The sequence below is a fragment of the Tyto alba genome, unplaced genomic scaffold, assembly GCF_018691265.1.
Source record: "Tyto alba isolate M040663 unplaced genomic scaffold, T.alba_DEE_v4.0 Super-Scaffold_38, whole genome shotgun sequence".
Classification (NCBI taxonomy): domain Eukaryota; kingdom Metazoa; phylum Chordata; class Aves; order Strigiformes; family Tytonidae; genus Tyto; species Tyto alba.
Genome location: NW_024881313.1, coordinates 16,796,011 through 16,818,053, shown reverse-complemented (window position 1 = coordinate 16,818,053; position 22,043 = coordinate 16,796,011). Strand labels below are relative to the sequence as shown.

General features: G+C 37.0%; 1 protein-coding gene across 7 annotated transcripts in view; it reads left to right on the top strand.

The window, feature by feature from the left end:
• Positions 1-22,043, top strand: part of CDK14 (cyclin dependent kinase 14) — a 320,024-nt gene that overhangs the window by 209,997 nt on the left and 87,984 nt on the right. For all 7 annotated transcript variants that reach the window (XM_042801716.1, XM_032991372.2, XM_032991368.2 and 4 more), the window contains 2 exons: positions 6,325-6,388; positions 19,520-19,568. In XM_042801716.1, the coding sequence (XP_042657650.1) occupies positions 6,325-6,388; positions 19,520-19,568 (113 nt within the window). The remainder of the gene's footprint in view (positions 1-6,324; positions 6,389-19,519; positions 19,569-22,043) is intronic.

Here is a 22,043-nt window from a genome sequence, read left to right as displayed (position 1 = left end):
AAGTCTGATTTTGTCTGTAAAGAATTATAGGCTCTTGTTTAACACTTTTGTTCTGAAGAGGAATCATACAAGTTACATTACATTTTCTGTATTCTTAATATGTTGCATCTCTATTTCACCGCTATTTTCTTTCTTACCTCTGTGGGAATAATGAAGGGATGTTTTGAAGACAGTTAACTGAAGAAAATATGGAAGGAGTTTCCTATGCAAGAAAAATCACTTTTGCTAAAATACAGTTTTCAGTCTCTGAACAAGACCTTTAGTGTCTTCCACATGGGAGGAGACTGCCTTGATCACATAGTCTCACTTCAGTTGTTTTAACTTTGAATTGATGTGGGTTCCTGGTTTAGGAACAATATGTAATTTTTACCATTCATTTAATGAAGTAAGGCTTCAATATTTTAAATCTCAAGGACAATGAATAGGTATATGGTCTTTATTTTTCATGAATCCAAATAAATATGTGGTTGTTATCTTAGCTGATAGACATTATTTCTGTAGGGAAAAATGAGGTGACTTTTTCACTATATCTGGGAATCCTGAAACATCCACAACCTCCCCAAAGTTAAAATGTGTTCCGCCTCAGTCTAACAAATGCATAAGTGCATTACACAAACCGATAGATTTATTGTCCCTTATGGAAACTGAACTGCTAAGCTCCTGATGTGAAGAAACGACTGGTATTGAGGCAGTTCCATTTCTGCGTCTGTCTTTTGGATATTAAACTTGACACTCAGCTGTCATCCATTATGACCAGCAGAGAGTCAAAGGAAGCCTCTCTGCAGTTGTCAGTCAGCATCCATAACGCACAAATAGTTGATGAATTTTTTTTTTTAACTCATTATACTAAGATCAAATGCTAAGCTGAAGGACCAAGTTCCTCCTTTGGTCTTCACTACTACACGTACTTTGTCACTGACATTATGAGATGGTAATACACGACTTTCCCTGATGGTGGAAGATGTGGTTAAGATCTACCTAGTGGTGTCTCCTCAGGAGTGGAATGCAACAGTAGGTGGATCATCTGGACAAATGGCTTAGCACCAGGACAGACCGAGAGAGAGAGATCACATAAGCTTCATCTCTTCCACACCATATGGGAAATTCCATGTTCAGAAGTGTCTCTGAGAGTGATGGAGCTGCCATAGTGAGACCCTGGAACTCTCACTGCTTCTCAAGAGACAAATCTAAACTAGTAACATACTTTCCTCTAATGAAAAGGAAAAGAACTCCCAGGTTTTTGACTAAGTTCAAAGCTTCAATAGATATACATGTTTTAGAAGAATATATCAGATTTTTGGTGAAAAACAGAACATCTGAAACCTCCAAATCTCACTCAACAGAAAAAGATTGCTGGTTTTGAAATGGCTCTTCAATACTTATCCTCCTCCTCTTTTTGTTAAGTTCAGACAGCTAGAGTCTCCCCTAGTACCTCACAGCCAAGGACTCACTGAATGCAGCATAGAAGACTGGAACACAAATCTTGATGATCCTTAAAAGGAAAACCAAATTAACAAAGCATTTTTACATCCAGCTTGTAACCTTTCCTAGTTACATTTTTCAACAAAACCTTCTTTTTTATTGAAGGGGGAAAAAAAAAAATATTCACTCTCCTGACATTTTTTTGATTAAACTTTGTTCATCAAGTTGACCTAATGTGAAAAAAAATTGACATTTCAGCAAATTGCTTAGCCTGATTTCCATAAATGTTGTCTAAGGAAAGGCAGATAATTTGCATGCTGATCTTGTGTTGTTTTTTTTTTTTTTTTCTGCTCTGTTGCTACCAAGACCTGAATAATACCACATGCTGCATGTTCTTTGTCTTGTTGAAGTCCAAGCCATCACCTTTCTTGGGGATTGTTGCATCTAACAAGGGTTAAAGCATTATTTCAGTCATATACAGCTTTGTATATTCAAAATTTGTAGTGCAAATGGAAATGCTTGATCTTTATTAATTATGCCAGCACATGGAAAAGAGCTGGTGGGAAAGATTTGCACTGCTGCTCATCTCACAAGAGATGGCTTTTCCGGACAAATTGTTACCCAGAATGACCTTATTACATGCCAGTAATAGAGACTGATTTTGCATTGAGGCAGAATACAGGACAACATGACTAATTGTTTTGGTAGAGTGGCATAATGCTCACTGTAAAATGATAATGCCCTTGCACAACAGGGAACAGATTAATTAAGGGAATGATGAGTCTTTGTAAAATCAAATTAAAAAAGCAAACAACTTCTTTCTTATATTAAAAAATTAAGGCAATGCAATAGACCTTAATGCATTTGTGTTGTGTTTCCTAGGAAATTTTTCTATATCATGCTTGTATATGGAGATTTGAACAGCAGGTTCTGTTTTCATAACTTTCTGCCAAACTGTAACAATGTCAACTGGCAGTAAGGGTATTTGGCCCTCAGTACCCTGATGTATTATAAATCTGTTATTTTCATATAAATAGATTTCTCACCTTACAAATTAAATTAGAATCTGATCCTGGTTTTGAACAGCAAGTTTCAAATGAGAAGGCCATTTTATCTCATTTATTAGGGAATAAAACAGCCCAGAGTGTTGTATTTAGTGTGGAACAGCAAAAACCCAGTAGGTTTTGGAGTTTTCTTTGCAGAAACCATAACCATCCTGATCCCTAGAAAACATTAAATCCATTCCAAATTTGAGAATTGTAGATTATTCCTGTCTTATTAATTCAATTTTAAAAAATAGGATATCAAACTATGTAAGTTGATTGTTTACCTCACTGAGAAGCAAATTATCAGTAGAGAAAGAAAACAAGTTAGTCTTAGATTTTTCAAATAATTCTCCATGGTAAATAAAAACTTACTTCCAATATTTGGGGCTTGATTGCCATGACAGTGGTGGTTATTTGCATGGTTTTGGAACACAAAATGGAAGGAAAAGGAGTTAAAATGTATAACAGACAGAATTCCTGGTGACATGCTTGGGATGAGAAGTAAATGGCGAATCATGAAATGATAGGTCTAGGAGGTCACCTGTGAAATAACAGCTCCTGGCATTCAGTTGTCCCAGGCTGCTGTGTCTCCTGTATCTTCCACTTCCACTGGTTGCTGTAAGGTTAGACTTGCTCTCTAGCACTGGCTGGGTAACCAGTGGTTTGCTACGTCCGGCTCCCTCATATAATTGGTTAGGTACTAAGATGGTGCCAGTGGTTTGGTCTGGATAATCAGTCTTAACTGCTAAGGGGCAGTCTTTTGGAGTAAAATCAGAAGACTGGTCAGTTCACCCTTCCTCATCTGCTTTCCTTTTCCCCGTTGGTCCCTTAATTCTCTTTTGTAAACCACAAAACAAGGCAGATCCTTCACCACCATGGTGTTACAGGTGAACTCTGCTTTGCTTATAGCAGTTGTCAAAACTCATTGCTCTGGGTTGCCTAATTCCACCTCGGCAAAATGGGTTTCATTGTGGCTTAGAAATATCACTTGCAAGGTGATGTTTATAAGTCTCTTTATGTTGACCTAACTGTGGGCAGTGATTGTTTCATCTTATCCAAAACCACAGATGTTTCACTTGCTGCCTTGCCCTCATTTGTTGATTGAGTCACATATTGTGAATTTCTGTATTGTACATGCTAAAAATTGTGTGGAAGAAGGATGATCTTTATAATGTTTGTACAATGCATTAACATACAGTGTCTGAATCCTTGCCTGAACTACCAAGTTGCCCCTACCTTAAAAATGGTAGGCATTTAGATGATAGAAAAACCTTGTTGCTTTCAGCCTCACTGCTACCCTTGACAGGAGGTATTAAATACTGTAGGTGGTTCGAATACTCCAGTACACATAACTTGTTTGTAGCTGGCTTTTAAACACTGTAACAGCAGATATGCTGGAATATATTAAAGAAATGGACTGGAAAACTAGTGAAACAAAAAATTGTGAGTCATGTAAAATTCATTACAAAAGTCATCTCCCATCAAGCCCTCTTTTACTGAACCTGATATAACTTTGAAAATCAGAATAATCCATTCCTTAGCTCCAAGTTCTACACTAAATTGGTCTGATAAATATTCTACCTTGCACTGGAAGTTCCAGATACTGTTATCTGGTTTTAATATTCAGCTATACAGTGCCTTAGCTGCCTATCTCTCATCTAAAATAAGAGAACACACATTTAGAAGGATGTGGCTCATTTTCTTATATTCATAACGTTTCATGAGAGAATATTCCTTTGATTTGCTAAGAGGGGTTGCAAAATTGAGGACCATATTTCTTAATTTAAACTGAGGATGCAAGATTCTTCGTTTTTAATCCGCGGGCTCCCTCTCCTGGTCTGAGAGGTGGTTGGCACCAGGATCTTTAATGCAGAAGCTGAGTGAAAGTTATTTGCAAATCGATTTAGTGACATAGTGTCAATGGTGTCTCCTAACTTCTTCTATGTTTAATGAGAGAATTGTGCTCTCCACAATAGCAATAATGAAATTAATACAAGTGTTGAGATGAATCAGGGTTGAAGGGTCAGGATTATCTTATTCAAATGCCAATTAAGAAAAATCAGTGAATTTGCCTATCCAAATAACCACATCAACTTATACTGTCTAATTGCACTGATACTGTCACCTTTGTTTGTCTAACACATTGGTGCTCTGCCTTCACCTACTGGTCATACTACATCTAAACTGGACTATTTGCTTATTGTATTTGATAGTGGAGAAAAATTATCTTTACATTAATATTCTTAGATTAGAAACACATTAGTATTGTAAATTTCTTAACAAATTTGTGGCCTTAGAATCATAAAGCACACCTTGTAGGTAAGAATTGTGTCTGTTTAAGAGGTCACTTAATTTTGCCTCAAGTTTTTAAGCCCATTTATAAATTTTATTAAATAAAGGTCTGCCAGAGTCAAAGAAACACTTTTTGTATTTCATCTTCCCAGTATTGCTCCTAAAAATTTTCTTAAGCTTGAATTTATTGACCTGAACAAATGTTTACATATCTTAAGCGTGACAATATTCTAAAGTGTTCCTTCCTTTAATGTTCTTAATGTATATCTATATTGTAGCCAACACAATTACAAAAAATAACCTCTTCAGTTCCAGACATTTGGGAGTAGATGTCCTGTAGCTTCCCCTGAAGTGTCACAAGCATTCACATACTTGGACCAGAAATTTCATGCTAACTTTGTGCTTGTTTTGTGCTGATGTAAGTTACCACAGAATATCACAGTGACTCAAGAGTTGCAAGTTAAAAAGATTTATTCAGAAGATCTGCAGTGCAGGTAGGGGCAAGGCTGGCAGGGATTTTATACATTTATGACAATACAAAACAAGCACCAGACTGGTGGGAAATGTTTTCACTTTATAATATCAGCCTTTTATTCCAGGGCCTGACCTTATAACAAATACTGAAAACAGTCTCTAACATTTTAATTCGTGTTGGAAATTGGGTGTAAATTTGTAACAAAAAAAAAGATCCCACAATCAAATTCCACAATTCATTGAGAAATTTATTTCTAGAGCTGCTAATTTAGGTGTTCCTCTTGGCTCCACTTAAAGCAAGCATTGACAGTTAAGTCTTATGAAGCAAAACTAGGTTTGGGAGAACTAATTATAGCAGTTCTCGTCATTTATGTGTTATTTGGGCCAAAGGCACAGGGTGTGAACATTCTATATGAGCAGAGGATGTAAGATGCACATGAGAATTGTTAAATACTTTGCTGCTGAAAGTTGGTCTGATTTACACTACAAGAAGGAAGACAGTTGAAGTGAATAGAAACAAATCAGAATCCATGAGGCAATAAAGTCTGTATTTCCTAAAAATTTACTATTTTTATGTATACATCCACTTAAAATTACAGCTATTTGCTGTGCATTCTTGCACATGCCATGATCTCGGTCATCTGCTTCACCATCTGCGCAAATCTGCTATCCTAGCATCTATTAGGTATCTGTTCATCTTATTTAAATTTACAGGGATTGAAATTATTTCTGAGCTGACATATCTGGCCTCTGTAACACCAGCACTCCAAGATATGCAGGTAGCTTGACACTTGTCAATGGAAAGTAGCTTTAACATGTATTGGTTAAGTAGGCAACCTGACAGGAGCACAGCACCATTATGTGCTTTACTGACTCCACTGGTACATTTGAACTGTGGTAATCATTTAACGTTTTGTACCCTTTTTCCCCTCTCCCCCAATAATTAAGCCTATTTAAAGTTTAGATTGTAAGGTACGTTGACCTTACAGTGAGCAGTGGCTTTATGCAATGCTATGACTTAAGTCTTTTCCGTTAAAGCAATGTGTGGTTTTTTTTCTTTTTTTTTTTTTTTTCCTCTTCTTGTGCACAGGTACTTGGAACACCAAATGAAGATACGTGGCCTGGAGTCCACTCTTTACCCCATTTCAAACCAGGTAGGCTGAAGTACCAAGTTTATTCAAATTATCTTCCTGGAAGCACAGGATAAAGATAATTGCATCGCCACCCACGAGCTTCAAAATGACCTGGTATGCAGTGCACGTACCATAATGCACTTTTTATAGCCGCTTACTTTTTATTCTGCTCAGGGTGGAGGGTTTTCTTCTGTTTTCTTTGCTTGCTTTTGCAGTTTCTCCTGTTTATTACCGTATGAGCCCTGACCTACTTGCATTCTTCAGCCACTGAGTATTGTACCTTTCAGATTGCTGGTAGGCTCACTCCTGATCAGTATTACTTTTCTGCAGATCATCCTGAACTTTGAGGAATTACTAAAGTAAACTAAAGACTAGAGAAAATACTTTGTGAAAGCTGAAGTTATTACTAGGTCATCTGTTGGTACCTTTCTACAAAGATTCTGTTTTTTTAATGTGCTTGTTGTACTTGAAGTTGTCATACTCTACAATAGTTCTTGAAAGGCTGTTTTACCATCTGATGCCCTTGTGTGACAGGGAGCAGTTTGTTCTCTAGAGGCTAGAAGTACGTGGTCAGCTTCATTATGCTATGTATGTATGTATGTGTATATATACAATATATATAGTCTTGTGAACTTTTGAGTGGGGATCTTAGAAATACTGGTTTTTAAACATGCCAAACAGGTGAATGAGTAGGAGACATGTTGGCTGATGCGGGTGGTGCGATACTGGAAGTGATTGTTCAGAAAGGTCTGACATCTCCATCCTGTTCAAAACCTGACTGGACAGGGCCTGAGCAGCCTGAACTTGTTGGACCTGCTGTGAATGGGTTTGGATTAGATGGTAAAGAGAAGGTTACTAGATGCTTTCAGATGAAGCACTTAATTGGCTCCCAGTATATTTTACTAGGATGAGTCCTCAGTTTATAACCATATGACCCATATGACTAAAGTCTGGCAGTGAGTGATAGACTTGCCCCAGCAATCTAATTTCATATGTTTTTGTCCTTGCAGGCCTACGGTCTCCTTTAGTGGTTCTCCTTCACTGTAGATGATAGGTCCGTCAGCTTTTGTCATAAACTGTGTTAACCTGGTATCCTGTGTCATTTAAACCTAATTTCCAAGTCATCTGATAGCTCAGACATAAAGAAGATTCCCTTTTCATTCCAGCCTGTCTTATTTGTCAGATCTGCAGGATCACAGTGGCTTTTGGGGCAGCAAAGAGGGAGGACATGGGGCAGAGGAGTTGAAAAGGACAAAGAGATCTAGGCAGCTCTGAAAATAAGAGAGTGAGAGAAACAAATATATTGTAGGGATTACCCTGATAGTAACACAAAGCCTTGAGAAAAGGGAAGGCAGACAGCTTGCTTGCATATTGCTTTTCAGTCTCTGTCCTAGTGCTGTCTTAATGGTGTATGGTGAAATCCCTCTCTAGTGCTCTCTAGAGAACTCGTAGACCTTCTTTAACAAGTACACTTTTTCACTGAAATACTAAAAATACTACAGTGTTTTTCCCTAAATCAGTGTGTCGTGAAGTTTGCAAACTTTTGTGTTTCTCATTCTTGGTACTGATTAAAAGGTGGGCACATACACAGAATCCATACAGAAATATAGTATTTTTTAACACCAGTCCAAAGACATTGTTTTTATCCAAACTAGTAAAGAGGGGGGAAAAACCCTAGAGATGTCAGTGAGTGCTCTGGGTTTGTTCTTGTTTTTATTCTTCTGTGTGATATAGGAATGTTTTGAACGGTAGATGGCACCCAAGAAATTTCGTGGTTTCATTTTTCTGTTTGGCTTCCAAGTGTGTTAAGGGATGTGGGTTTATCACTACAGAAGAACATCAAGAAATAAATCCACAGTAAGCACTTCATTAAATCTAATTTTTATACAGGCATTGTGTCAGACTTGCTTTTATTTTCCCCATCCCAGACTATGGATTTTGTCAGCTATGAATACATAATATTTATACAAATGCAGAATGGGGACAAGAGGAAAGATGCCTCCAAGAGAAAAAATGGTCACTTAGTATTTTCACCGCTTCTGCATGCTGTGGTCTTTGTTCTTTCGGATCCTTTCCACATCTGTGAAGTATGTAGGTTTTCAAGTCAGAGTAATTAGTATTCTCGCTGTCAATTATTTAATCTTTCTAGGACCTGTTAATGCAGAGCACTGAGCTCCTTAATTCCCATACACCGTGGAGGTCTGAGAGCACTACAAAGGAAAAACCTCTCTTCTGTACACATGCTATATTCTACACTCCCTTTGTACCACCCTATATCCTTCACGGCCTTGGTAAAAGTAATTTATTTTGTCTTACAGTTCCTTATTTGCCGATTTTAGAAATTACAGTAATAGAAAGCATAATCTAATTGGAAAACCAAAACTTGACTTATGTACTCCTAAACTAAGTAATTGGACTTTGTGCTGGTAAAGTCTGGAATGGTTAGAGCAGCAAAACATATCACCTCTGGGATCATACTGGGGTACTGATATCTAAAGTATGCTCTGCACAAAGTGTTCTGGCCTATGGCCTAGGCTGGAATTACACAATTTTCTCATGCCATTAGGGTCGTTGGAGCTGTTTGATCATGCATACGAGCTTCTCTGTTGTTCCTTAAAAAAATGCTTTCCTTCATGCCATCCTGTGCACAAAAGTTTAAAAGTTTAGTGGCTATGGCAAGGCTGCATTGTCTCCTTCCACAGATGCTCAGCCAGCCATGCTCCCCTCCCTATTGGTCTGAAATTGTTGTTACACCCTTGAGAAAATTTTCTCAGTGTATGGGACTGAAAGACTCTCCTTTCCCAACTGAATTATTTGGAGCAAAAAAGGAGGTTAATGCTTTAATAGTACATTTAAGATGACTTAATCTTTCCTTTCCTTAGCAGAGGAATGCAGGAGTGAACCTGAAATGTCTTGCCAAATCTGAACCAATTCCACTATTCTTTAAGATTTGTGAAATTACTGTATTTAAATATAGATTATAACGGGGTTAAGTAACTCCTATGTTTTGCATGTCTTTGTGAGTTTTAAGACTGGTAGCTACAAACAGTAAGTGTAATAAATTGAGAAGTGCGGAGAGCATTGGTGATGAGGATATCAACATCCAATCAGGCAAGGATTTGATGCTGTAAAAGAATAGGATTTGAACAGAAAGTATCAGTGATAGTTACTATAGTTTAAAAAATGCTGGGCACATTAAATGCCTATGGAGTTGGAAGACTGTTGAGAGTAGAAACATAATTTCATTATATGTGTGCATACAGACTTAAATAACTAAATTTCATGCAGTGGTTTGATAGGGCACAGTCCTGTGCTGCAGAGAATTAATCACAGTTTACCAGGAGAAACATGTCTGAAAATCATGGCATTAGTGTCTCGTCTACTAGAGTGGCCAAGGGTCTGATTATTATGGAAGGCAGCCAGTGCATAAACAACGATGATCTCTGTCATCTTAATATGCAGGAACATTTCTGAGGCTGAGTAAGAAATGTGTTCCTAAGAGTGGCTGTGGGTAGTTCTACATCTTCTAAACCTCTAACCTCAGTGATTTTAGCAGCCTGTAATTGTGAAAATAAAATGGTCATAATTTGTTTTGCCATTTAAAAAGTCTTGCATTTAAAAACAACTTGTATTTTATCTGCCTGCTTTGAGATCTTTGATTACTTTCTATCTTACAAGTACTCTAAGTATGGGAGACACTTAAAGCTAAAAGTTGGCCTGGTCTTTGCGTCTTCTCTGTGCCTCAGCCTCTGTCCTCTCAGTTTGTGTTTGCACCTTTGCACACAGACACACATGTACCCATGTCCTGCGTTATTTAAGGACAATCTAAATAATGCATTTGAAAATCCTGAAATACTTCAGAAGTATTTCAGTAACTTCAGATTACCTCTGTGATTCACTTTGAAGCTGTTATGACTCCTATAATCTTGAGTGGGTCTTCCTGTACTCACATATCTCCAGAGACACCCAGCCATTCTGGATCACTGTGAAAGTAAATTATCTGCCCTCAAATAAGAAGGCAGTTTGAGGAAATTATGGAAAAGTGTTTGTTGGTGTTTCAATAAGATCTTAATGTTTCATCCAGCTTAGAAGCCCCATGTTAGAGGTTATTGGACAGAGACACTGTAAATGATGAACTTGGCCCTCTCACACATGACTTGGAGAACACATTTTTACCATGTATTCTTTTGTTACAATACTTTAAGAAATACATAGATATACTGCACTAAAACTGATCTGATCACCAATTGTATCACTGGACCAATATCTCCAACAATGAAATTAAATTAAATTAGGCATCTGCTATGTCTCATCTGCATGAGTGGAAATGAAGCAGTATTCCAAAGCAAGCTGCTTCCTCACCAGTCTTGTTCCTGAGTCTTCCTGATTTTTGTGTGTTATTCTCTCCATTGTCATTAAATCTCCTGTTTTTCTTAGTCTGGAGTCTTACCTTCTTTTCTTCTCCAGCCATTTCTCCTGGATTTAGAGTCCTGCCCAAATAATTGAGCAAGATAAGCCTTTGGATCAACATCTACACTTAAGTCAAGTTTTTGTTTTTCCTACGTTTTCAATTTGTGTTTGGGATTGATGCTGCATAACCTCCATCCTGGGAAGCTAAATAGAGATTTATCAGAAGGTACTGTCAGTGAGCAAAGTGGGAGAAGGTAAGATATGGTCACAATGGAAGATAAATGAAATGACAGTGGCCATGAAGAGATGGTAAAAGTCAAGGAGAAGAAATAACTTGTTAAGAAGGTGGAGAAAACATGAGAATGCTTTGTAATGTCCACTGTGCATCAGTTTCCTTACAATACTGTTTCTAGGGGAAAGAAAGTTAAATATTTAATCTTGGGCTGATGGTGTAGGAGCCTGAACCTCACTATGTTCAACAGATGATCAGGTATGCAGTAATACACCTGAAAAGATGTCTTTATGAGGCAATGGAAACATCTACTGAGCACTGTTTTTTAAAAGAGAATCCCTAAAGTCAGAATGAAGAGAGTTAAGAGAAAGAGACTCTCCTTAAGGAGAAAACAGAAGACAAAAAAAAACTAGAATAAGAAAACAGCATTCATAAGAAATACTGCATAACATAGAGCCTGCCAGAGATTGACAGATACTTAGTGGATTTATTTAAAAATCCCTAGTCTATGACTGACAAAACCACTGCAGAGCTGGTGTTCTGACTCAGGAATTCTGCTTTGCTTCCCAGGTGATCAATAAATATAGATTTGGTTTAGAAATATGATCTGCCTACCTGCATCTTAACAGCTGATTGACAGCCAAGTTTTTTCAAAGGCCTAAGTCTTCACTTACAGTAGGGCTGGGCTGAGACTAAATTTCTTTAGCACAAACCCATGAAAATACTGTATATGAGGACATAAGGCTTTTCAAACTTTCATAACAGTTTTTCCTGTAGAGTTTCACCAAAGCCTGTCAACAGTTTGTTAGACTCTGAATCACTACCTTGTCTGTTTATATCTACACTGATGCCAGTGCGTGTTCCCAGGTGATGTGGGAATCTCTGCTGCTATACTCTTAGAGCAGCCTCTGGCATGCCTTTAGCTCATGACAACTAGTGCTTCCAAATGAATTCCTGGGCATGGCTTGGGAGTTAGTGTGGGCTGGGGACTGTTCCCCATAAGAAGAAGCAAGTTCCCACCTCCTGTATTGGAACATGGAGGTGGAGGCGTGCTGCAGTAGTATGGACGCAGGACAGTGATGGTGTCTCAGCCAGACAACAGTCCTGAGCACGTTTAAATTACTGGTATAGATGGAGTCTTCAAGAATTTGAGTACTTGAAGAAAAGAGAGAGAGGGATCTGTAAAGAATTCATTTCAAATTTCTTCCCCCCTTCTTTAGTTTTGGCAAAATTGTAATATTTGGTGTATCCTCAAGTCTGTGGTATCCACAGCCCAAGGGAAGCAGAATTGTCAGTGTTTTCACTGCATGAAACTGAAAATTGCATGAAACTGAAAAGTTTAAGTAACTATTATATATGCAAGGGAGCCAGAGTGAGCACTGCTAAAAGCGGAAACATTTAATATAGAAGTCCAGTGCTTTAGACAATGCTGGCTATTAATATTGTGTTTTCTACTCATGCTCAGTACAGAGTATAGAAAAAAACATCTATCCTTCCTCTTTACACAACCTGTGCTCTGATAAAGCAGGTGCTTTTGGAAGGGAAGGGGGAGGAGAGGAGAGGGGATGGGAATGGAGGGTGGGGAGTTGAAGTAATTTTTCTCAAGACTTTTGAGATACAAAAAAGGGACGTTTAACTCATGATTATGGTAAAACTACAGTTGTGATTGAACTTCAGTAAAAACTAATTGCACATTAGTGCTGCAAATAGTGCTTGAAAATTTGCTTGTCAGCATGGATGCATGTCTTTGTATCTTTAGCTAATGTAATTTAAATATTTTCAGGATTTAATCTTTAATAAAAATAGCATATGAGTCCTATATATCACAATACAGTATTAGTCACTTTAGACTTCTAATTTAAATGTAAAGAAAAGCCATTTAGAGAAATCTTGCATTAGACTTTTCAAAATATTAATTATGGTGATGTTTAAATATTTGCATTTAAGCTAATCACATTTGGTTTTAAGTAGAGAAGAACATTAATCAAGGAATGCATATTAGCTGGCATGTTTTGATTAACAATGTAAAAAATGCCTTGAAGTCAAACTGCATTTTAAGTTCTTTGGTTTAGGCTAGAAGCTGATTATCAATAGTGCTAAAAAGGAGCTAAAAAGTAAAAATGTAGCCTGCTTCTAATTCCTTATGTAGCTTTTCTTGCCTATTCTAGGTCCTTTCAAGGCAAACGTGGCAAAGGTTCGTGTGTTTTTCTGACTGATAAAAGAGAAAAAGCCCTCATCTTGTTTTATGTTATTTAAAATGCAAGTGCTTATTTTTTCAATTCTCACAGCAGACCAGTAGTTCCTTCAGTGGTCTGCTAATAAGCTCACTAGTGAGTTCTGCTGAAATTCGCTTCTGTTTGAACCTGCCCTTGATGCAGGGCTGTCAGATGGAGCGTGTTTATCAGGCAGATAATGATGTTTGCAGTGGAGAGCATGTAGGTATGTATATATGTGGGCATACAAGTGAGTATGCATATGCAACAGTGTTGCTGTAGAGCGGTTTTCTGAAGGCAATGAGAAACAGAAAGAAATAGAAATACTGTCATTTTTAAGACCACTTAATACAGCTGGGTGTAATGGATGAGCATTCTGGCACAGGCTTTATTTTGCCCTAAGTCTTCAAGCTGAGTACAATTTGGGAGCAGTTATTTTAGGAACATATTTTTTTTGATGCATCAGATTTGTTAAATCAACCGGCTCGAGAATTTCTTCCCTCTGGTTGCTCACTTCTGCTTCCATTTTGCAGCTGTTATTTCAATCACTTCATTGATGCTACTGGTCATGGGACACAGTCCTAAAAACTTCTTTTGCAGATGAGGCATTGAGTAAGCTGTGCTGCAAGTTCTGAAGCAAAGAGCAACTCAAATCCATTTACTGACAGAAGAACATTTGTGCAACTGCACCACCCTGCATCTCTGACTGGGCCGTATAAAGTGTCTAGCAGAACAGTGAATCTTGGCTCTGAGGCTGAGTTTCTGAACGTGTGGATGTAATATATTAGCCTACTCCTTTTAAAATCGTAAGAGTAAATGGTATGCTACAAGAAGATCATGCAATTGGTACTTCTTTCCAGTAAGGAATATGAGTACTGTATGCTTGCTCTTATTTATGCAGTTCTACATAGGGATCGTTTTACACAGTAATTGGTTATGAACACATCATTTGATTAATCAAGAGTTGGCTAAGATGGCCTTCTAAGAAGCAAATGGTGAGCACTTCTGGGTGCTGTGGGTTTTAAACAAAATGAAAAATCTCTTCCTTTTTTTGTTTCACATCAGCAAAAATCACCTGTGACTAGTGAAATACAGCACTAGTGAAAAGCCAGCTCTTTAACAGTGAGGCATAGTTGCTAGTGAGGATGATGACTGTATATTTGAGATAAAAATGCAGAGGATGAAGTTTTGTTTCCCAAATTTGTTCCCAAAAGAATTACAAATATTTAGGTATTTACTCAAAGGAAATTAAAATCACACTTTTACTTTAAATTTCAGATGAATTTACTGTATTGGTCTTCCAGTGTTTTTATTCAAAATAAGCACATTTAACAATAATAATAATCTGAAAAGATTTGAACTCTAGTATATATACTCACAATTCAAACTATAAAAATTCAAAATACGTCTGAGATCAAATCTTGATCTGTAAATGTACAGTTTTTCAGGTTTCTTCAATCTCAGTGTTGATGAGAGTGAGCAGCTGCCTCAGCAAGATGGTGTGCCTCATGTTCTTGACAGTGGCTCGCATGCACTGGAGGATGGTTGTGTGGGTGGGTGATGATGTGATCATCTGCATTAATTTCTTACATGTGCCTGTTTGCCTTTCAGTTCTGAGGGAGGGGTAGTAAGTTTTCACTCTGTGGGGTTTCTTCCACAAGGTTGGATCAAGATTTGGATCACCTATGCTTCTGCCTTTTATAATGTATGTCAGGCAAAGATTTCTTTTTTTGAGGAGCATCTATGGTAACTCTGCAGTATTCCCAGGATCTCGCATACAGTCAAGATCTACTGACCAATATTACTATTCTTTATGATCAAATCAATGGGAGCATCTGAAAAAAAACAAATACCAAAGCTATATGCTTGAAAGTATCATAAAATGTAATTTCATGCAGCTGGTCACAGTCAGATATGTATAGCTTTAGTTTTGGTTGTATTAAATCCATCTAGCAATAAAGAACAGAGACATTTGTACAGGTATGTGAGAGTGGTTCACTGAAAACTTGGGGATGTAGTTGTGACACTGAATTCCAGTTTGGTCATTAATTGGACACAAGCAGGAACTCCTCAGATAAAAGTTAGGAGGTTAAGTTACCTCTTTTTTTGCCTGTGTTATGACTGCAGGATTGGTGTTCATAGGTATATAATATTGTGGTTTCACAGTTCAGGGCTTAAAAAACTGGATCGTGATGGAGAAACTGGAGGACAAGATTATTGTAGCTTCTCTGTTCTGGCAACTGAAATAAAAATCATCTGGTTTTGTTATTCTGTTTTTTATTCTCTAAAGAAGGATTAATTCAGGAAAGTACTAAGAGCTGGCATGTACACAAGTCTGGGCTTAATTACCACAGTAGTCCCATCTAGTTATACTGTCCATGAAAGTTAACAAGACTCTGGTTGGAGGCATGACCACAAAATTGTGTAGAAAAAGGTGAGCTGTATTTTATCGATATGTGGTTTCTGCCCTAATAAAGAATTCAAAGCAAGGAGCCTCTAATCTGCTTGAAGTAGAGGGAAAGAGTTGATACCAATAGTTAGTAGAAGCATGGTCTGCAGTTGCACAGAGTATAAATAGATTTTTAAATTAAGGACTCAAGACTAACATTTGCCTCTCTGTAGACAGGGTTTCACCCTATCCATGTTTTCCCTCTAGTTTTCCCTCTTCCTGCCTGGTAAATATAGTGTATAAGGTACTTATTTAAAAAGAGGTTTGGAGTAGAGCAGTAGACTGAGTAAAGAAGGAAGATCCCTTTGAGAAGTTTGTTCATTTTGCTTATGCATGTCCTTTATAACAGCATTAACATGACTGGTTCCAGTGTATCACTTGTTCAGTAAAAATTCAGCTGGAATAGGAATAGTTTTTCAGTTTCTTGCAGAACTGACACAGATCTTTGGACATTAAGGCCTTAAAGCAATTTGGCCAATTGGTTGACTCTGTATTTTCCTCCCACAGTGAAAATATCTTAAATTGATTAAAGTAAACCTCTGACAGTCAGTCAAGAAAATATGTTGTGTATGATACTTGTCAACTGCTTTAAGTGGATGTAGATCTGTTGAAATCAGTGTTGCTGTGCCAGTTTGAACCAGCTCAGTATCTGACCAAAACATATTGCAGAATGACAGATAAAATCAAAAGCTGTCTTTCCCTAGGTCTAGGTTAGCTTTTCAGCAGTGCTTCAAGTCAATTCAGTTCTCCTTCCACCCAGCACTTTTCTGCACCGAAATAGGTTAATGTGCAAATCTGCACTTTATTAGCTGAACTCCCATGTGTACCTCAGATTTGTGGTTACCGTCTAGCTGCATCTTATTTTTCAGTCCTTTGTCATAAATGAATGGACAGTGTTATGGCTGGACTATTTACTTATAAGTCTTTATTTTCTTCCAGTTTTTATGGGTATCTTCTTGCATATATGTTTTTACTTCACATTTCTAAACTGAAATTCAAGGGTGAGCTCGGGTCCTGCTGAGGCCAGTGCAACTTGGCTGTTAACCTTACTGGAGTTTAGGCTTTTCCTCTGGAGAACAGAAGCAGAATTAGTAAACAACAGATAAGATTTTAATTGTAATGTTCCTCTCCCTTGTAAGTTTGTGACATACTCTCAATTCCAATATGATGCTTGAACAACTTACTGCAGAACATGTACTTCAGTACTGAGTTTTTATCTATACTATTGGACATTAAAACATAATCACAGGCACTAACTCCAGTGCCGTGTTACTGGTACTGAACCATGGCTGCATCTAATAATACTCCCAACTACTTTGCCCATTTGATTTAAAGACCTGCCTTGGGGTTGGCACATCTGTAGTAGATGCATTACATGCAATGCATAACAGATAAAAAGAAATTGGCACTTCCTGTAGTTTTAATCTGGATGCCTCAGGTGTGATAAGTTATTTTGTTGTAATATGTGCACATAGAAGATTGTAAGGAAATCTCTTCACTTGCTGCTTTCGGTAAGAACATACCCAGCAACTTCTTTTTTTCCCCTCTTCAACCCTTATGTTCTGCACTCATTGCAGTATTGAGACTTAACAGAAAATAGAGAAAAGAACTACCACAGTGGTTTAAACTGCTTTTTCTTTTTATAGTATGCAAGCTGCTAAGTGCCCGGGATAACTGACTTTATCAGAAATTGGAAAGTACTGCAGAGAATTTACAAAATTTAGGATAATATCAGTAGTGTGGTATTCAAGCTAAATGCTTCTCAAGTTCACACTAAGTAATATGAGAGCATTTTCAACAATGAGACATATAAGAAATTATTTCAAATATGTTAAGAAATGTGCACAAAATTGTCAATAAAAATATTTTATTTGGGGACATATATTTATGGAGCAATATATTTTCTGTTAGCAAAATGTACCACATGACCTATAACCTTATTTCTTACAATATCCTAATTTTAACAACAAATTAAGGTTTATAACACCCTATAGCATAGTTCATAAAAATTCAACCTAATAATTTTAATTTGTTGAGAACTGTGTAATGATAGCACATCTGAGAGTTGCTGAGAGTCATCTCTTTTCTTAGATAAACATCTTCATTCTGACAGAAGTCAGCTAGGTGCTACTTTAATGGTCATGTACAGTAATCAAATATTTTCCAAGTGCAGAAACTTTGATTTGGTAATGCAAAGAAAAAAACCCAACCATGCCCCCCACAAAAAAACAACACAAAAAATCCCTTTAAAACTTCTGTTTCATATGTTCATCTACATCTAAGAACCTTTAACAATATGACTGTGTAGTTAGCATTTGTTGTTGTTTGCTATTTGAGTAAATTTAGACACAATATTACATAAGTGATATTTATAATTTATATTGGTGCTAAAACTAGTCATAGTCACGTAGCTTCCAGTTTCCAGGACACTTGTCATACTTATCTAAGAGGGAGTGATTTCATTGCTTTAACTGCATCAGTATGGTTAAAGCAAAAAAATCTGTAAACGTGAAGTGGCCCTCAGACACAGCGTGCAGGTCTACCACTTACTGAAAAATTCCGATAGTGAAGTCAATTGACAGCTGAATTTTCTGCATATGTTTTTAGTTAAAGAAAAAAAAAAAAGACAATAGGTATAAGAAACAAAATCATCCACACTGATGCTAGGATGTTGTATGTGCCATAGTTTTGGCATCTTTAAAACTGACTATGTATGAAGTATATATGACAACTTTAGAACTGACATAAGCAAAGTATACAAATACAGGAATTTTAACATGACCCCTCCCAAATTACATCTACGGTTGTTTTGCACAGTAAGAAGCATGCAGATGTGTGTGCATATATATATATAGTACTGTTGTAACTGTACAGTGTGCCTATTAAATGTCATGCTCATGGGTGGAGAGGAAGCAAAATTAATTTTTGAGGTTTTATGGAGTATTTTGTAAGTTTAGGACTTCTTCACAGCAACTAATGCCATGACACTAGGGTAGTTGGCCCAGGCAAGTACCAGTCTACACAGTAGGATTTCAGTGCGATGAGGCTTCATGGAAAATGTTATTATATTCACCAGCTGCATTGCATTTGTTTCTTCCTGAGGGGCACTTAGCTCCTGTTCAGAGGGCTAACAGAGTACTGGCTCTTCACTTCTGCAGCAGCTTTCATAGCATCTTCCTCTGCCAACTAGAGTTCTACTGCAGAGGAAGCATCTTCTTGGATATGAGAGGGAAAGTACTTATATCTGAACTTAAGAACTTAATGTTTGAGTAAATAAGATGTCATTGTACTTGTTACTTCTGCTCATTATTTATAAGTGTTCTTTGGAAAATGGACTCTTATATGGCCATCATGTTTTCCATATCCCTGTGTGTCACTCAGACCCACACTCTTGTGCCTCCTGAGAAGCATAAAAACATGACAGTGAGGTCACAGAGAATTGTATGTATGATGAAGAAAAAACCATGCTAGATTTCAGGCTCCTTTTTTTTATATAACAGTCAGAAAACTACTTTAGAAATAGATGTAAAAGTTTCCATTTCTGATGATGCTGCAGTAAATGAGCTTTGGGTCATGATGGTTTATTTTGGTTTGTTTGAACAAGCTAGGGTCTTTTTTTTTTTTTTTTTTTTTTTTGTCTTTTTTTGTTGTTGTTTGTTGGTTTTTTTTCCTCCCTATTTGTATGGCAATTGCTCCTGTGCTGTTTTTTTTACCCCTGTCCAGGGACTTGAGCTGCAGTAGTTAAATAGAAACGATGAAATGATGAAAACTGACAGTATATAAATATATTTTTAAAAAATCCTGGTTTTAGTATAAATAACTGAATGTCTCTCTTCTTTTTCTTACAGAACGGTTTACACAGTACAGCCCTAAAAACCTGAGACAAGCATGGAATAAGTAAGTCTTTCTGGCTTTTTTTTTTTTTAATTACTCCTTTGACTCTTCAATGATATGAGCCATGCCAAGAAGAAATTATCATAGTTAACTTAAAATTACTCTATCCTTTTTAATTACAGTATGAATGTGGAATTAGTGAAGTATTATCCTTTCTTCTATTTCTTCTGTCAGTTTTGCATGTTTTTGAATTGCCAGTTACCTGTAAATAGGGAGAAACTGTATAGCATCATATTTTCTTCTGGTGTATGTCAGTTAACAATTATATCGCGCTCACTGAGAGATGCTGTGTTATTCCTTTGGGCCATCTTGTTTTCTCTGTTCCACTATAACAACTAAGAGACTTTCAAATAGCATGTTTTTAATCAGCTTTTGAGTGTTGTTTCCACATCATCATCCCCTGGTGGCAGGTCCATCTGGTCATTGCTGTGAGCTGATGACCATACTGTTGTGTATTTCAATTATCATGACTGAAAACAGTCAATGTGAATTCACCCTTTTTTTTTTTTTCCTTTTGATGTTTCCTGAATTTTGTCATCTTTACATCAGATTTACACTGATACAAAAGTATTGTGCTCAAAATCAAGAAAGTTTGCCAAGTAAGCCAGGAATGCCCAATCAATCATCTGTGTTAAGTTTACTGGAGGGTTTCTCAGCATATGAAGAATCTTTGTAGACAGGATATTTGGGCAACACTGTATTGAGTGGTTAACATCTTTTATATTTTGAAGAAAGCATGCACAGTTTGAGTTGGATGAGCAGGATAAACAGCTATGTCAACAACTTCTCTTGCCAGAAAAATTGTTAGAATTTTTCTCCACTTTCTTTTGACCAAAATTACTTGAAACAAGGCTAAGCCTTTGCTGCACCAGCATTGCTGTTTTCTTTCTGATACCTATTCCAAATTTTATTGTTGATATCAGCTGGCTGTCTTGTTGGTAGATTACCAAGAAGTTAAAGAGATAAATCAGCAGGAGACTGAAGCATCTCTTCTTCCAAGTTTACCACTGAAGTTGAAGATACAAAATGTTTTGGTGAAGGCACTTCCTTGTTATGACAGAAAAAAGTTACCAATAGAGTAGAAGTCCAAATCCTTTTTCAGTATTCTAATTTATTAGCAGTGGAGTGTGTCTACTGCTCTAAAATTTATAGCATGGTCACTTGCCCAAGATGTGATGAGGCTTATACTCACTTAGCCATTCTATTATTTCTTTTCCATCTGCTCCTTCCCAAACCAATTTGATCCAGTGTTTTAGGCTGAAGCACAAAGGCATTTTTCATTAAAAAACAAAACAAAAATTTTGAAATTGCAGTTAACTGAAGAGAAGAAATCTCTTAAAGTAACAGGATCGTAGTTGAAATTAGGTCTTAGTTGTTGGATGTGATACCATCAGTGTTCATCCTTTAAGCCAGAACCTGTGTTTCTGCAGCGCTAGGAATCTTTCATGACCTTGTAGCTAACTCTACATTACTAGCGGATCCTCCATGGTTAGGAGTGACTTTAATTCCTGCAGAGACACATAAAGCTGGCATTGAAGCCAGCGCAGGTTTTCACAAAGGTTAAGTGTCACCTACCTGAGTTAATTGACTTTCAACAGTCTGTAAAATTCCTGACTTGTCCAATTTAGACTGGGAGCCTAATTTGGTGGCTTTTGTGGAAGAGCTCATCTCCTGTTTATTCTAGAGGGAGCAACAGGAAGATTAGCTTCACTTATAGGTGTCTTTTCTGAATATCTCAGTTTTGCCAGTTCTTGTGATCCTTCCAGGCATCATGCAGTGTTTGACTCTACCTCATTCTTACAGCTTGGAATAATGTAATTCCCTGAAAGTCATAGCTTTCATTTTCAAAAGTAAGTCACTAGAATTGTCTATGTGCTGTCCTTTAACAGTGAACAAACTTGCAAGTTATTTTTTTCTTTGAAAGTAGCTAATGAAATCCAAAAGCTTGGAAGAAGCAATTATATTACAATATAGGCAATTAGATCTAGATTGGGAAAGATGGACAAGGAAGCTAATACTGATTTGAATGTGTTTGCTTGGGGGCATATATATGCATAAGTAATGTGAATAGATACTGGCAGGCTATTCCATCCATTCTGCAGGCATGGACTGAGTATTTTTCTATATATTAACAGCAGTTAGACCCATCATTATCTCCTATGTACAAATAAGTACAATAGTAGGTTTGAATTTAAAAAGTTGGCATCTTATGTTTCCTTCAAGAACACTGCATGAAACTTCTGTTTTCATAAATACAAAACCAGAACAAAACCCAGATTGCTTAAAACATACTCTCAATTTATGAGACTTCATAATTGACCCAAGTTATGATCACATCACAGGCTGACTCAACTAAGACCAGAGCTTTTTAGTTTCTAAGAAACCTCTTCAAAAATATTTATACATTTTCAATGCTCCATGCATAAAGGATTTTCCATTTTTCAGCATAAAGGATTGAAAGACCGAAACAATTACAAT